Source organism: Dryobates pubescens, chromosome Z, assembly GCF_014839835.1.
Source record: "Dryobates pubescens isolate bDryPub1 chromosome Z, bDryPub1.pri, whole genome shotgun sequence".
Classification (NCBI taxonomy): Eukaryota; Metazoa; Chordata; class Aves; order Piciformes; family Picidae; genus Dryobates; species Dryobates pubescens.
Genome location: NC_071657.1, coordinates 114,748,154 through 114,765,297, shown reverse-complemented (window position 1 = coordinate 114,765,297; position 17,144 = coordinate 114,748,154). Strand labels below are relative to the sequence as shown.

Below are 17,144 nucleotides of genomic sequence, written 5' to 3'. Positions count from 1 at the left end.
CCACACTGGCTTTCTGGGGTTTCAGAATAACTATGCAGGGTACAGAGCTTCTTCATCAGGTCAAAGCTCATCATAGGTCTAGTGAGGAATTTGTAAACCTGCAATCTGAATTTTTTTTGGAAGACCTCATGTGACAAGGTAGTATTTTGGGATGCAGAAAATTCAGACCTCCCACCCAGCACCCTCCTGGCTTCAACAGCACCTTCATCTTCTGTATGTACAGACCATACTGCTCCTGATCCATCCTGCACAGCTGAACACCAAAATGCTTGGAAATAGTACATGACCTTCCTTGAAATGCTGCAACTGCACTTTGTAATGTCACCTAACAGCTTTTCTAGGGCCTTTGGCCTTGTCCTCTTCTGTCCTTAGCATAGTTGTGCACAAGCTTACCCCATTTGCACTGGCATGGATTCCAGTGGAATTCAGGGCAGCCCTGACAAAGCATTTAGGTTTCCATTCGCACTCTTTTTCAAGGTCATTCTTTCATAGCGTAGGCAAGACATGAAAAGATGTGGTCTTATGTTCATTTTCCCATTGAGCATTATCTTTCTTTTGGTTTTATCCAAGAAAAAAAAAATTTTTCTTCTGTAGATACAGTAAATTATGAGTTATATTTATTGCATGTGTCATTTGGGAGTACTAGGGATCTGAAAATTGGTTGTATAAGTCTAGCTTCAGTTTCTTGTAACGCTGCAGAATGAGTATCCATTACCTTTAAATAAACTTTAAGGGCTTTCTTGATGAGTAATTTGCTCTGTAAGATTTTCTTTTTTAAACTCCCATGAAATTTATTTATAGAGCAATGTTTCAATTCCTGATATTTATAGGACACTTACAGTGGACATTAACTATCTTTAGTAGTTCATGTACAGTGACATTGCAGGGATAATCAGTATTTCAGGAAAATAATATTTTTAGTTTAATAATCTAAAGGGATTCTTTTTTTTTTTTAATGGTTTAAATGTTTACTGAGTTGATGACAAAGAGTGAAATCTTTGGATAGTTGGGAAGTAATCATAGAATCAATAAGGTAGGAAAAGACCTCAAAGATCATTAAGTCCAACCTGTCACTCGACACCTCATGACTACTAAACCATGGCACCAAGTGTCATATCCAATGCCCTCTTGAACACCTCCAGGGACCATGACTCAACCACCACCATGGGCAGCCCATTCCAACAGCTAACAACTCACTCTGTGAAGAACTTTCTCCTCCCCTCAAGCCTAAACTTCCCCTGGCACAGTTTGAGACTGTGTCCTCTTGTTCTGGTGCTGATTGCCTGGGAGAAGCAACCAACCCGCTCCTGGCTACAACCTCCCTTCAGGTAGTTGTAGACAGCAATAAGGTCTCCCCTGAGCCAGGCTAAACAATCCCAGCTCCTTCAGCCTCTCCTCGTAGGGCTTGTCCTCGAGGCCTCTCACCAGCCTCATTGGCCTTCTCGGGACACGTTCAAGAGTCTCAATGTCCTTCTTAAATTGAGGGGCCCAGAACTGGACACAGTACTTAACGTGTGGCCGAACCAGTGCTGAGTACAGGGGCATGATGACTTCCCTGCTCCTGATGGCCACACTATTTCTGATGCAGGCCAATGTTGTTTCTCTTTCACTTGTGAGGTTTAGAGTTTCACTTGAGTTTTATCTGTATTTAAAAAATCGTTACCTTACTCTTTTTGTTGTAAATCGGAATGTGATCTGATCAAATGTGAAACTGACAATACAACTAATTATGTTAAAAATGTATATACTAAAGGCCTGAAGTGTCTTTGGTTAATATTTTTATCGCATTCAGATTTTTTACCACCATATTGACTACTCAGTAATTGTTTTCATAAGGCCACCATCTCATGTAGAGAAGATTATTTAACAGAAATGAAAATCTTTAGAAATTTAGATGCACCAATTGCTCACTGCTCTACTCAAAAGCAGGCAGTGTGTTTCTAGTTTAACATCCTCTTCTAAATTGAGCTTCTTCTGCCCCTTGATGTTTCCTGCAATACCCACCTGCGATTTGCCTGGTTGTCTGTTTAAGCTGGATGAGCAACTGCTATTTTATAAAATGTGCTCTCATACCCTAGAGCAATAAGGCTTGTGCTACTCTGTTATTAGAGAGATAATAGGTAGCTAAAGGCTAGGGGAGTCCCTTTAGAAGAAGAAACAAAGAAATGCCCAGCCTGACTTTTCAGTCCGGGGTATTTAAAAAAAAAATAAAAAGTATTTCCATGCAGGATGATACCTGTGATTAGTAATTAAAGAGAAAAAATTTCCTGACTGTTGGAGTGATGTAGTGATGTAGTTCTTTGACAGGCTACACAAAATATCATATTAATTCTTTGAACTGCATAAGTTATGAGTAGGGCTTCAAAAATAAGGTGGTATGATACCAATTTGCAGGAGTTTAATGAAAATAAAATATCTAAAATGTGTAGCTATACCAAATTACACCATAGGAACCCAGTCTGCACAGCTCCACTCTAATTTCATTTTCTTATCTCTTTACATTTTCCTCCTCTTGCTCCTGGCTCTCACCTTTGATGTCATTTACATCACGGACTTTGCTCATCATAGAACTTGTTAAATGCATACCTGTCGCCTTTGATGGGGTGGGAACTGGCTTTTCTGAGAGGGCTTAAACGTTTGCTGGTCTCTTCTTGAATGATGTGTGCAAGAAATAGTTCCGAGCTTATTCCTTTTTGCAACCACTGAACACAGTTCAGTTCTGTGCTTTCTGAAGCAAAACACTGGGAGGTTTAAGGCAACTTTCTGTGACCAGTAAGCTGCAGAGCTTGAAGATAGGAGCTCAATGAAAATGCAAAGCCATGCATGTTTAGACAGATCATTTTATCTTCCCTGACACTGTAATGGAGTCTACAATGGCTACTGTAACCATGAGAAAACAAAAGCCTGGGTGTCACTATGGAGCGTTCAATTTAAAAAATAAATAAATTAATAATTAAAAAAAAAAAAACAAGATCTTTGTAGCTGCTCATAGTTTATGTAGTGGGGGATCTAGGACTAAGGAGGAGCTCTGAATTCTTTTGGGTTTAATATAACAACTATGTAGTTGCCCCACTTAATTTAAAAAAAAAAAAAAAGTGGCTTCAGAACACTGTAAAGCTCTACAAGTATTTAAAAACAAAAATCTTTTGCACTTAGAAACAAATTATCTTGGGGGTTCAGCCTGCATTTATAAGGTTTATGACCTCTCAAGAAAAATGTGTAGGCTTAACTCTGTACTTAGAGATCACTAGGTTTGAGAATTAGTAAGGCAAGGAAGATGTGGAGAACTGTCTTCATCACCACCATCCCCTGTGTATGTAAAAGTGGATGGAAGGGCTTTCTCTCCTTCAGCTGTAAACAAGGAGAAAAAGAGAAGAGAGCAGTACGTTGAGGATTGTTCTGTGCCACATCTTTAAAAGCACAGATGAGAAATATTTTCCAATTTGGATCTCAGTGGGAGCAAATAGGGTACCAACTAACCAGTTATCTTTCATGCAACAAAGTTAATCCTAGGACAGAGATTCAATAACTGGACAAGCGAAATGTGAAATGAGATGGACCTCTGGTTAAGTGTAGAAAGAATCACACACACAAACCCTCATTATGCCAGCTTGCTGGGTTTTTTAAAGGAATTTATACATGGAAGAGAAAGAAGCAATAGAGCTATGAAGCTGTTTTCCTGATGTTTAGATAAGGACTAAGCAAACATGATGGGCAGAGGAGCAAGGACATGTAATGCTGGTAGATCTGGGATATATTTTGAAGACTCTGTATATAGTTAATGATTATTTAATTGTACTTTAATGTGACATGCCTATTACATAGGCCCATTTTTAATATCTCACCGTTTACCTCAAAGAAATTAGAAGCCTACAAGACACATTAACCAAGCAAATTGAATGAAAATCACATATTTGGAAAATAACTATTGTTGAAACCCAATACAGGAGCATTTAACGTGAACATGTTTTTGTTTTCAGTGTATGATATGGTTACAAATCTGTCTGTCTTACTTTTACTGAAGAACTGAGAAAAGGGAACTTTTTCCACTGGAATGTTAGCCCAGTGATATGTTTTGGCTATGTAGGATCATACAGTGTTGGCATTTGAAATAGTGATAATTTTATGCTTAAAAAAAAATTAGTAATTGATCCACTGAGATCACACCCCATCATCTGGGTTTGAATTTTTTTTGCAATTTTGTGTATACAATCATGCAGATGAAGCATTTGTGTACAAAGCTGTATATGTGCCTGCACTCCTGTAAAATTTAAGCAGTATAAAAACGTCTACTTTAGAGCTTTGTTAAACACAAACTAATTTTTCTTCACTTTGTGTCTTTCAGAGAGACTGCCACAGAGTTATCTGGAACATTACCAAGGTAAGCACTGTTACTCTAAACTGCATCTGTGTCTCAGTGTCTGGAAGGTGCTGAAAGAAGCATGACCTTTTCAGCCAGAACATGATCCTTGTCCCAAGGAGAACTACTGAGATACTATGAACTAGAGTTGCAGAGAGAACACACAGACAAATGACTGTGACATACTGACACAACCAAAACTATACCACTTAAAGTGCCATGTTGTAGTTGCTTTGAGGATTAGCACAGCTGTGAACCTGATGAGAAAAATTCTGATGTGACTTTCTTCCAGCTGTGCAATTATACCCATTTCAGATGGTCTGGTTTTTGCTTCAGATTTCACCTGAGGGATGAGGGGAAGGAAACTTGGATGTAGGAGTTAAAAACACTGAGATCTTAAGGCACTTTCATTTGGAAAGCAGAAAAGCAGCTTAGACCAAACATTTCTACACTGAGAAAGCTTTTAATAAAGTAATGGAACTAGACAAGACTCACAGGTTGCAAGAGAGACTTCTGAAGTGAGACCTGTCTATATGTTGTCAGAGGATGCAATAAAATGGTGTAATCATGCAGACAGAGAAAAGGGTGAAAAGAAGGGAAACAAACAAACAAACAAAAAAACACCTGATATGGTAACTTGACACCTGACAGAGAGACATGGTGAGCAAAAATAATGGTGCTCTCAGTCCCTTTGCATCTTCTGCTACCAGTTTTGCTAGAGGTGCAGTGGGTTTGAACAGGGTCATGGTTTTGGGGGGTTTTGGTTTCCTGTGATTAATAGCAGTGTTGTAGCTCACACAATAGATAATGTGAAAATAATTTCAACAGGAAAGTCAGTTTTCTTTAAGTATGCTATTTCTGCTTCTAAGGCAGACAAAAAAGTCTAGCTGTCTTTGTGGTGTGTGTAGTATGTATTAGTTATCTTGTCTGTACTGATAAATTGGGAGAAAAAAGTAGATTTTTCACTGTATGCTATGACTTATTTTCCCACCTCTGAAATGTATGGCTTTGTTCTGGGGGCATAAACTTATGTGACTGATATCAGTTGTTAATTTATTAGATCTCTGTCTTTTTATGACTTACTGGTACTTGACATACTCAGTTGTGCAAGCAAATATTCTGGTGAAATTTTACCAAGTCTTCGCAGAGCTAACCAACGATCAGCCTGTCTGACACACAAAAGATTTTATTCATATTCATTGCAAAAGAATTACAATTCTTCATATAAAGGAATATTCAACAGAGTAGCTATCTACTTGACTAGGAATGCCAATAATGCTCTAGCTGTCTTTTACTGGGTTTAGTTGTAAAATATTTCCAGTTTGACTGCATTCCCCAATTGATTAGGTATTATATGACTAATATTCTGGAAACATGAAGTCTCACTACTGCAGAAATGAATTCTGATTTAAATTAAAGTTAAAATGAGATACATAGCTGCTTGAATAAACACCCTGTTTCATACTTGCCATTAATGATTGACTAAATGTGGGGGGGTTTGAATTATTACCACAAGGCTTTAATTTCAACTGAGGCAAGATATCACAAGGAAAAATCAGATTATACAAGCAGCGTGCACAAGGCTTTTTAATCGTGTTATAAATATTAAACCAAATGATCTTGTCTTGATTTGAAACAAATGTTCATGGCTATGCACTTGCTGGCTAGTCCTTGAGCCTTCTCAGGAATTCACCTGGTTCTGCATTTCTCTAAACAAGCTGTTCCTTAGGGGTTTTAATCTTATGTTGTGATGTATTAAGGTAATATTTTTTTGTTCTTTTTTCAAACTTCAAGTGAAAAATTTTACTATTATTAATTTATAACAGTGAAACAGTTAAACCTTCCCACCGACACCACATCTTCTTCTACCTTCACCCTGCAACTACTCTATAGGATATAAAATTTTATGTGCTGTACCTTGAAGTGGTGAAACTAATGTCTGTTTTCCCATGATCACTGTGATTCCTGTATTTTGCCTGATGGGATAGAAAGAGCCTTCTCTGGTACTAGAAACCTCTCATTTCTGCAAGCAAACATGATGCCTTTTCTCGAGGCAATAATGACTCATGGCTATACTTATGGCCAGGATTGATCAAATTCTTTCCAGACATTCATAAACCTGGTGAAAGGAGTGTTCTGGCAAGAAGTATAAACATGAGAAAATATGTTTGTACTTGGAACATTTTGTGTCAGGAATGTTTAAGCACTGGGGACACTAATATTTCGTTTTCAAAAAACCAAAAAACTTCTGAAAAAAAATTCTCAAAAAACTCTCCTGAAATTTACATAGTCCAATTATAAGAAGAGAATTTAGGAATTTGCAACCCAGAAAGCCCTGTAAATAGTCAGAAGTTACAAAATAAAATGTTTTTAATATTTTTGCTTCTCCTATAGTAACCATTAGAGGTTATGCATGTGCATTTTTAAAAAGGCAAATATAACAAAGTGCCTTGAAAAATGATAATTTTTTAGTACTGTCATTTTCCATTAAGGCTTGCTGATTGCTCTCTAATGACCATATTTAAGAGGAAGAAGGAATTACCTTCATGCCACTGAAGAATATGTATCATTCATAGGCAAAAGTAGAAAAATCTGAGTTGGTAGATGTCATTTAGAAGGAAGGCTAATAGATTAACTTTGCCTGTAGAAAGATATAAAAATATTCAGTACAATTATATTGTGTCAGTTTTGATTTACCAGTTATTTCTGATGGTTTTGAGAAGCTCAGGCTAGACAAGGAATTGAATAATTAAACTTAAAATATGATAAAGGAGCTTTACAATTTTTATATTAAATGACATTATTATATCAATGAATGTATATTGTTTTTTTCTAAGAAAGGCTTTCTGTGTGCAACAGCACATCAAAGAACAGATCTTCACAAGGAAAACTTTATAATATTAAGTTGCTCATTGCATGACCTATTTAGAGTACTCAGATACTTCTTGTTGTAGACTACATAATTAAATTTTAAATGGAACATGATAAAGAAATTATACTGGTGATCTCTAGAGATTTGAATACCCTATTTGGATCTTTACAAGAGTGTAGTGAAGGCATACTTTAAAATTTAATAAAGGTCTGGCCTATTTTTTTATTCCTTTTAGATGTTCTATAGCTGCTGTGGCAGTCCTATTTCAAACAGTATTTGCTCTCGACATTACATAGACACTACATGTGATAGCAGACCAAACCAAAGTATCAGAAGAGCTTAACTTGAGAAATCCACCATTTAAACATGATACAGAACAATTAATGCATGAAGATAAGCTCCTAAAATTTTGTGGTACCTAAGCCTGTAACCACCTTTTCATTTACCAGAATCCAAGTGAAACAGGGAGCAGGAAATTAGTGAGCTGGAGTGCTCAAGCACAGTGCAAAGCCCTATGGGCATGAGGGAGGTGATGTTTGGAGCTTAAATGAGAAAATACTCAGCTTCAATATCAAAGGAATTATTTCAGTCTCTAACCACTTGTGTTTGTTTCTGTGAATGTTACTTTATATTTAAAGAAGTACAAATATTTTAAATATAGACTAAGTGCATGGATTATTTATTTGCTTAATACTAGGTTGGTAATGATAATAGATGTTAAATCTGGGCTACTTTTCCACTTTCATGCAGTAGAAAGGGGAAGGAGGGGTAAGGTTTAAATGGTCATTTACTCCTCAAAGCTCTTCTTATTGACTCAAAAAAAAAAAAATATCAGGAGAATAATTTGCATAAATGTTCTTCATAGAAAAGATCTCTGCATCTGTGGAAAGATCTCTACAGCCCTGGCTTAAATCATTAACATAACTCAGGAAAAATTGTCCCCATCTTAAAACTGTCATTCAGAATTTGTTTTAGAAGTGTGGGAGGAAAACTACCATATAATATAATGGCATGGATACGTTGATGTGAAAATGATCAGGTATGTTCAAAACGGAAATTTACATCTTTAGCTTGTCTTACAATTGTAATAATTTGCAAACTTCATATATTTTAAACAAGTGGTTTGGTGTAGGGTAAAAATCTAAAGCCTCTGCTAGTTGGAGTTTTATTCTCCACTTTCCATAAATTTAATGTGTCAAAGATACCTTTGTTGTAAAGACTTCCGTTCTTGCATGTCTACAGCATTTTGAAAACAAAATTTTAAGTACTGAAGTAACTTTGTTACTTCTGAAAAATGTTAACCTGTAACTTCACCATTATTTAAATCTGATGCAACAAAGCTTTTATCTAAAGGGAAAAGAAGAATTGACAACCCACCATATGACAAGCAGAATGAAATCTCTTGATCACTAACTGTCAGCAGTCTTTCTAATACCATTGTGTTAGAGAATGATATGTCTTCCAAGGAGCTAAGTACACAAGATTTTGAATCATTTCTGTCTTGACAGCCTAACCCAAGTAACTACTTGTAAGTGCCTGGATGAATTATAAAATCTATGTGGCTCTGTAGAGAGAGTTAATAAAACATCTATGAGCATTTTAATTACTAGAAAATGAAAAGGATTTTTTTTTTCCTTACAGTAATAGGGTTATGGACTAAAATACCTACTTGACATCTCAATTGCTGTCTTAACTGGTTTTGCATGAGTGGCAAGAGCTGGACTTATCTCGTGTGTGTGCTCTTCTGTTTCCCTTCCCACTGAGGTCTTCTGCCAAGCAATTTGTCTCACTCAGAGGATTATGCCTTTCATCTCTCATGTTTCATATACTATGGATGTCCTCTCATGTCACCACTGCTGCTCTGCCAGTCATGCCAGGCTTGAACACCCATCCACCTACAGCATACATATGTTTCTGCCAATCTAAAACAGAGTTTTCCTTACCTTGATATAATGAGGATTGGAACTAGATGATCTTTAAGGTCTGTTCAAAACAAACCATTCTATGGATATATACTGATGGTTTATTTTCTATTAAATAAAGCAGGGATTTTTCCACTTATAACCCTCTCTTCTAGTGGAGAAACTCTGCTTTCCACCTCCAAATCCCTTCTCAAAATTTGCTTTCATTTAAAGGCATAGAAATCATAGGTCAAGAAAATCTTGTTCATCCCAAGTGACAGGCAGTGGTAGCTGATAACATTAATATCTCTTGAATGTCAAACTGTATGCAGCTAACCAGAGTTAGTCTTTTGATATTATATCATCTTTTATCTTTTCTGAAACCACATCATTAAAGAGAAAAGAATATTTAGGTTTCTCAAGTCAACTGCCTTAAAGAGCAGGCTTCCCATAATTTAGATGTCTGCTACTGTCTGAAGAAAAGCGTTAAACTGAGACTTGAATTTAACTAATCACAAAAAAAAAAAAAAGGTTATGTCTGACTTTTCTCTATGGCTTCAATGCTTATTTTTAAATACCAATTTGAGCTCTTTTTCTATATTGCAAATAGGACTTCCTATTATCCTTTCACTGTATAGGAACACCCTGATGCTTTTTGGTCTTTCAAAGGTACTGCAATATAAACTATAGTAATGATATGGGGTAGTGGGATAGTAACAAGTTCGATGGTAGTGCAAGTGTATCAGGGTTTATTGAGGCTATAATACACAAATTGTCTCTTCATTATTGACATTTTTATTTTTTGCAAGTAAAGATTCAACATCATTAAAATATGACATGGAGTTATTCCTTCTAGTAGCTGTTGGCATTTTTTTATTGCTGTTGTTTTACATCCATTCTAAAATATGGTTTTTAATGTTAATCTTAAAACACACTTATGTGCAATCTGATCTCTTCCCGATGAGGTATTTTTACATCTTAAGAGAAGCCTAAGGAGCACAGACGTAATTATCCATATGTGCTTACAGATGACTTGTATTTAAAAATTACTAAGATACCAATGGCAGGATTCACATTGCCTAAGTGTAACTATCACATAAGTCCTCATTGTAAAGAACCAGGAGAGAAATTAAAATAAATAGGTGCCTGATTTGAGGACAGGGTGTCTTTCTTCACTGTCTGAAAGTGGAGCCTTTGGGAACAGCATACGCTAGACATTTTACCTGATGATAACTTTAATTTAAGGTAAGTCCTAGCAGCCTGAGATTTATAAGCGCTAAGGTGCCAGGTGACGTAAGCCAGTTCCTACTGAAGTTTTGAGGACATTGGCATCCTTAACCTCAAAAACCTTTCGATATTTGGTGCTTAACTTCTAAATATAGACCCTGGGAAGGCAGAAGGAATGTCAGACAGAAATGATTATTAGATTTGATATGGCTCTGACCCAGAAGGCAGTAACTCTTCTTAAAGGCAGTAACTCTTCTTGTAGTGCAGAGTCCTCACAAATTGTGGTTCATTGTCATGAAATGGCTCCTAATTTAACATATCCTTGTATTCTTAAAATGAGTGAAAGTGATTTTATTCAATGACCTGAGTTTTCAAGCCACAACCATTTTTCACCATCAATTGTTAGCGGCTCCCACAAACACTAATGAATTTGACAGCAGACCCTTTATCTTGAAAGTCTGACAGGGCTTTTATTTTTATTCTCTATAGTAAAACTCTGAAACTATAGACATGCTTCCTTCTTTTTTCCCCCCTGTTATTCACCTTTACCAGACTTTCAAGCATCTTTTTAACTTGTCTTACAAAGCACTGCCATCCAAATGTGCCCAATGAGGATAATGTGCAGCAGAAATTAAAGGACTCAGATCTCTTCATTTCCATTCCTGAAGGTGAATTCCAAGATCGTGATTATTTTTATTTATACAGTGCCTAAAGAGTGCTAAATGCTTTATGGAACAAATAAAAGACCTCTTGTAAAAAACACACATTTCTATAATCTAATTTTATTCTCAAATGAGGCAGTATGAATGCTAAGCAGCAGGGTTTGAAGGAAAATGGAAGGTATATGAGGGCTGCACTAATAAGATTGAGTGGTTATTTTGGTTCATTGTCTGTTCCATTTAATAGCACTGCAATACCTTAATAGTTTAAGTTAAATTTACATTGGTCTGCAGAGAATATTTGACTGACCAGAGGAAGAGTATTTCTTGGGTTTGCACTATAGAGAGCTTTTGAACAGCAGGTTGAACAAAGATAAAGAAAGTTACAATTACAGGTGGATTTTGAGAGGCCACTCCAATGTAAGAAAGAGCAAAGCAACTTAAAATACAAAGTTTTTTTTCCCCTCCTCACTTTGTTTCACAGCTCAGTAGAAATATTTTTGCTCCAAGTTAGTAATTTGTGTGTATCCTTTGTTTAAGCATTGTTTCGGAACAATGTTATGTAGAAAGTCAGTGCAAAGGATGAAATGTAGATGGGATAGTGTTAGGAAACCCCACACTGGTACTCATAGGACAGTAGAGACTCAAGCTTAGTGCTCTCTTTAGTGTTCTCTGCCTTCTGAGCAATGCTTTTATTTATGAATAATAGCTATTTATGAATAATAACTAACATTAAAAACTTTAAATGTTTGAATGATTCCAAAAGATTTGCTATTAATTACAAGGAAGTTTTGGGCAATTCTTAATAAATTACATAACTGTGCCAGGGGAGGTTCAGGTTGGATGTTAGGAAAAAGTTCTATACAGAGAGAGTGATTGCCCATTGGAATGGGCTGCCTGGGGAGGTGGTGGAGTCGCCGTCATTGGAGGTTTTCAGAAGAAGACTTGATGGGGTGCTTGGTGCCATGGGTTAGTTGTTTAGGTGGTGTTGGATTGGTTGATGGGTTGGATGCGATGATCTTGAAGGTCTCTTCCAACCTGGTTTATTCTATGTATTCTATGTATAAAGGGGAGGGTAGGGGGCATTAGGGGTTTTTTCCCCAATAAAAGAAAAATAAAGAAAAAAAGCAAAAATGAACACATTCCCCAGTATTCAAGGTTAACAGTTTACACTCCATCTACATTGTATTAAAAACATTTTTACTGGAGTCCATAAATGTTGCACATTTTTAAAAGGCAATGATCACAGTGGGACTAGATACATTACACAAAGCTAAACACAAGACTTGCAAACAGTAATTGGTGACTGTTTTTTTATTGTTTTGAGGGTACTGACTTGAGATTCCTCTTGTGAGATGACACAAAATTTCCCATCTGTGCCTTGCCTTTAGAAACAGGCAGCACCTAAAGTTTTTCTGTGGTCAGCAGAAGATGACTGTGAGCCCCAAACTGATATGTTTAGAATAGTGTTGTTGTAATTCTCTTACTAGTGATGATGTTTTGCCAGTTTGGAGCCACTGAGGACCTACCCCACTTTCTCTGTATGTCTTCCCAACGTATTTGGCAAGTTGCGCCCCACACAGCACTTCTACAACAGCAAAGTGCCAGCGCAGCACTCGTCTCAGGTGGCCTATAATGGAAAGTATTTTTAATTCAGACCTTTAGAATTTTTAGAGCTTTTGATGTAGAGTGGATGGAAATTCTGCTGTTTCCCATAATCTAATGTTAATGAATGTCCCTGAAGAAAGAAGTAGGGAAAACAAGATACTAGGCTTCACCTGACAAAAACCCACAAACCACAGAGAACTAACTTCCAGCCCTTTCCTGATTATTTAACTTCTAAATTTTCAGATACTAATCTCGCAATGGTTCACATGCTTATTTTGGAGAACGGTCCTGCTGATATCAAAGTGATTGTACAAGTCACTGCAATTTTAGCATGAGTGTTGCTGCTTACTCATTGCTGTGAAATGAATATCATCCGATATGATCCCAGCTTTGTCTCTAAGAATACAGACACCTCTACTTGATCAAGAAAGAACATATGCATAGAAACTGGGGTTTGGTAATATCCTCTTGAAACATGAATAGAGAACCATAAAGTAGAAGCTTAAAATAAGGGCCTAAGTTGCTTCCAATACTGTTGAGATATACAATTCAGGTTAATCAGAAGTAAAGGACAACTGGAGGTGCCACTGACTTTGGCTCAAAGGACAAGTCTGCTTTCTGAACCAGGCTTTAATTCAAGTTCTTAAAAGGGGGCTGTGACATTTAGCAAATTCACTAAGGCTTGGAGTTTTTAACTAGATGTTAAAAAGTTATTTTCTTTATGATGATTTTGTGCTGGGGGTACAGATGCATCTACACTCATGTGCTCATGGATGCAAGAGAATGTGGCTTGTCTCAGCTGTTCGTATCTTTCATCCCAGGATTGTATGGTGAAGTAAACTTCCTGCACCTAAAGTTTTATTTAACGAAAATGAAATATTATTATTCATGTCATGAGTAATTGAGTCCCCAGATGTTCTCATTCTGTATCAATGACTGGGGACAATATCACTCTAGATAGTCTCTGACAACATGAATTGATTTCTTTCTCTTTTTACTTTTTATTTTTATTTTAAACCTGCAAAGTGACTGGAAGGGGTTTCTTTTTTTATAGCTGATTGCTTGGAGCTGACATTACAGGCTGTGCAGCTATAAAAAAAGACTTTCTCATTTTCATTGAGAATAAATAAAATAAAATATTGCAGAAATAGCTTTGCTTTTCCTTGGTCCTGCCCCTGCAGAAATAAACAGAGCTAGCTCAGGAAAAGCAATTGAATTTGGAAAGGCATTTGCAAGAAGAGATGACTGCTGCTAACATTGAATATTCAGAATGTAATAATAAAAGTAATCATGTTACTAAAAAGCCACCTGTTACTTTCTTCAGTTTTTATCTAAAGCATAGAGTTCACTTTTTTGTTTCTGAATTTATAGCAGAGATGGGAAGTCCAGCTCCTTAAAAACCTTATTATATGCAAGGTAATCCCTTATTAAAGTAGAAAAAGAAACCATGCTCACTAACATTTCTAAAGCTGTTAAAGATGAATGTTTCCACAAAGGAACAGAAGCAGAAAAACTTTAAAGTGCTTGTTAAGGCATGCACTCACAGTGCATACAAGCAATAAGACTGTTTTGCTGAACTGTGAAATTGCGTTGAGTAATTTCTCTAATAACAGAATAGATATTGCACCTCTGACCTCAGAGGAGCTCTGGGCTTGGTGCAGCAGACGGCCTTGGCATCAGCAGAAACTTGTGCAGCCAAAGCATGAGCTGTGTGCTGAGTGGTACAAGGAGAAAGGTGGCAAGAAGAGAAATGGCATACAACTTGTAAATGTTCTGTCTGATTTAAAATTTCAGAAAATGATTAATGATGAAGGTACTCTATTTATTGATTTCACCCCCATGACCTATTCAGAACACACTTGTGTCCTGAGCTGTGTGTTTGACAGCTGGCTCCTACTTCCAAAGAAACCATTGGCTCCACTGTGAGCATACAGAAGCAGAAACTTTTAATTGGCATTTCATGTTAGCTTTCTCTTATAGAAATGGTGCCGTGATGGTGCTTTTCCTCTGTGTTATGGGGAATGCCTGTGGACGTAACAGTTCAGTAGCTGAAGCAGGAAAAAAACCCTACAGTATCCCTCAGGATTAGACTGCATGTGCAGAAATGGGAAAAGAAATCATATAAGAAAAGCATTCAGTTATAGCACCAACTTATATCTTCTGTTTCGAAACCTGCAAGGTGAAAAAGTGTGATGTGGTTTAAAGGAGATATTGATTTGGCTGAGCTATGCATGAACTCATGCAGCAACCCCAGTACTTCTCCACTCTGAACCTCTTAGAATTAATGCAGAGGTTTTAGATTGATTGCTTGAAGGTTTTCTGTAAAAACAGTGACTCTGATGAATGGCAAGTAGTTGAGGTGATTTAAAAAAAAAAAAAAAAAAAAGGTTACATTGAGAAAAACTTTGTCAGTTGTACTTTCTTCTAGTGCTGTATAGCTAAAGTAAGACAGCACGAGACTCTACCTCATTCCTTCTGCCTTCCATCTTATCTTGTGAGTGATTGACTTTCTCCAGCAGCTCCATCAAGTAATGTGATATAGATGGGAAATAAATTCCCATCATGAATTTGTCTCACAGTGCCAGACACATAACAGACATCTTGAGATATTCACCCATTTGAAAAAAATTTCAGAGCTCAGGCAGATGTTGAAAATCTGGCAGTTAAGTTTGGCTTGCTATTCTAGCACAGGTTGTCAAATTTTAATCTTATGTAGGTGATATTTTATTAACCTGTGGAATGCTGGTGGGGCCTTGGTAGTGGGTGCTGAATAATAGAAAACCCGTGACAGGAGCTGTTTATCTTTACAGCAGTATAAGAGTTGTTGTTCAGGAGGAAGCCAGTGGTTCATCTCTTCACCTGGTATTATACAGCAGCAGCTTTGACAGACAGGCTGGCAAAGAAGAGGCAGCTACAGAAATATCTGCAGAAAAATCTTCTCAGCCTCTCCTCTTCACAAGCCTCTTTCTACAGAAATAAGGAGATGCTTTATATCCTTGCTAGCTGCATTTTTTAGGGTTTTTATAACTCATGATACCTTTCAACAGACGGATGTCCACTTTTCTCCTGACTTTCAGCAGTGATGCTTTCTTTGTATGAACTGCAAACATTTTCCCTTTTGTAAATTCAACTTTGAGTTAACTTCACTTTGTGAGGCAAGGCACAGATTTAAATAATTACATTTGGAGTTCACAAAAAATGAAATAATTATTAACAATAAAGAAACAAAACTGCCAAATCACTTTGTGGTGGTTTTGGTGTTTTTATTTCCCTGATTCCCTGTATTCTGCCTGCATCAAAGCTGCTATCTTCTGACCTTCTACACGCTTATAAGAATGATGATCTCTATAAATCTTATGATAAAGCATTAAATCTAATATAAGAAAAATCAAACTACCAAAACCAAAAAGACACACAAAACAAAATGCCAAAACTTGAACTAAACCTATCTTAGGTATTATTTTACCTATCTCAGAACCTCTCAGAGTAACTGGAGATAGTTGCTTACGATTTTCCAGCATCCAATACTACCCATGCGGTGGTTCACCAGTGGGCTGCTGCTCTCAGCCATGGAATGCATCAGTCATCTTATACTTCTCTCACCGTGTTTTTTTCAGTCTTCTTACATGCAGAAACTCTCAAAATGTGCTTCCTAAAAAAAAAAAATCTGCTTCAACCACCCATCTCTCTTACTGGTATTTCCTGGTTGAGGAAGAGAAAACAGGGCTTTTATCACTTACCCCATATGTGCTTTATGGTGCTGAGACTTGATAACTAAGATCATTTTATAATGAAAAATTCCCCAGGGAAGCATGCGGATAAACTATGGAAAGATGCTGACACTCTGTACTTTATTTGTAGAAAGGATATGAACACTTTCTGCCCTTCTTTTTCACAGAAAAGAATATTAAATGAGAAAAACAGACTTGTGCCTTTTGTAAAACTCCAGAAGATAAGTCCGAGTGGTGGCTGAATGATGTACTCTGCAATGTATCAGGCTGAAATTTGGAAAAAGATCATTGAGGATATCACTGTCTTCTTTCTTTCTGCTAAATCTGTAGCCTTTTGAATCTGAAGTTAACACTGTAGCCAAGGAATTTCAGCAAGATGTTAGTAAAGGGACTTATTGATGGCATGTTCCCTAATGGAAAGCTGTCTTGTTATTGAATGCAAATGTGACTTAAATATGTAAATTATATTCAAGATTTCATCAGCAAGTCTTTAATATATCTAGAAACTATCTTAAAGCATTTAAATAAAATGTTAATTGGAAGTATGAAATAGTGTTAGCAAGCTCTTTCAAAGAAAGCTTCAATTCTAGGCACGTAACAAGGAAGCTCTGATCTAGTCAAACAGAACCTCCCATGGTAAAAACCTATAATTGTTTTAAAGTTCTCTAAAAACCTACATCTCTGTTCTCATTTCATCCCACACACAGTGATATTCCTTATGTTCCTCACTCTCCTCTCTGAGAGATGACTTTCTTTGTAGCCTTCTCCCACTCCCAGCGTGCTGCC

At 36.8% G+C, this 17,144-nt stretch overlaps 1 protein-coding gene across 2 annotated transcripts in view; it reads left to right on the top strand.

The window, feature by feature from the left end:
• The window catches only part of CELF2 (CUGBP Elav-like family member 2), a 464,286-nt gene that overhangs the window by 149,061 nt on the left and 298,081 nt on the right, over positions 1 to 17,144 (top strand). For both annotated transcript variants that reach the window (XM_054178222.1, XM_054178214.1), the window contains exon 2: positions 4,346 to 4,381. Coding sequence is in view for 1 of the 2 variants with exons in the window: in XM_054178214.1 (XP_054034189.1) it covers positions 4,346 to 4,381 (36 nt within the window). In the remaining variant the exon portion in view is untranslated. The remainder of the gene's footprint in view (positions 1 to 4,345; positions 4,382 to 17,144) is intronic.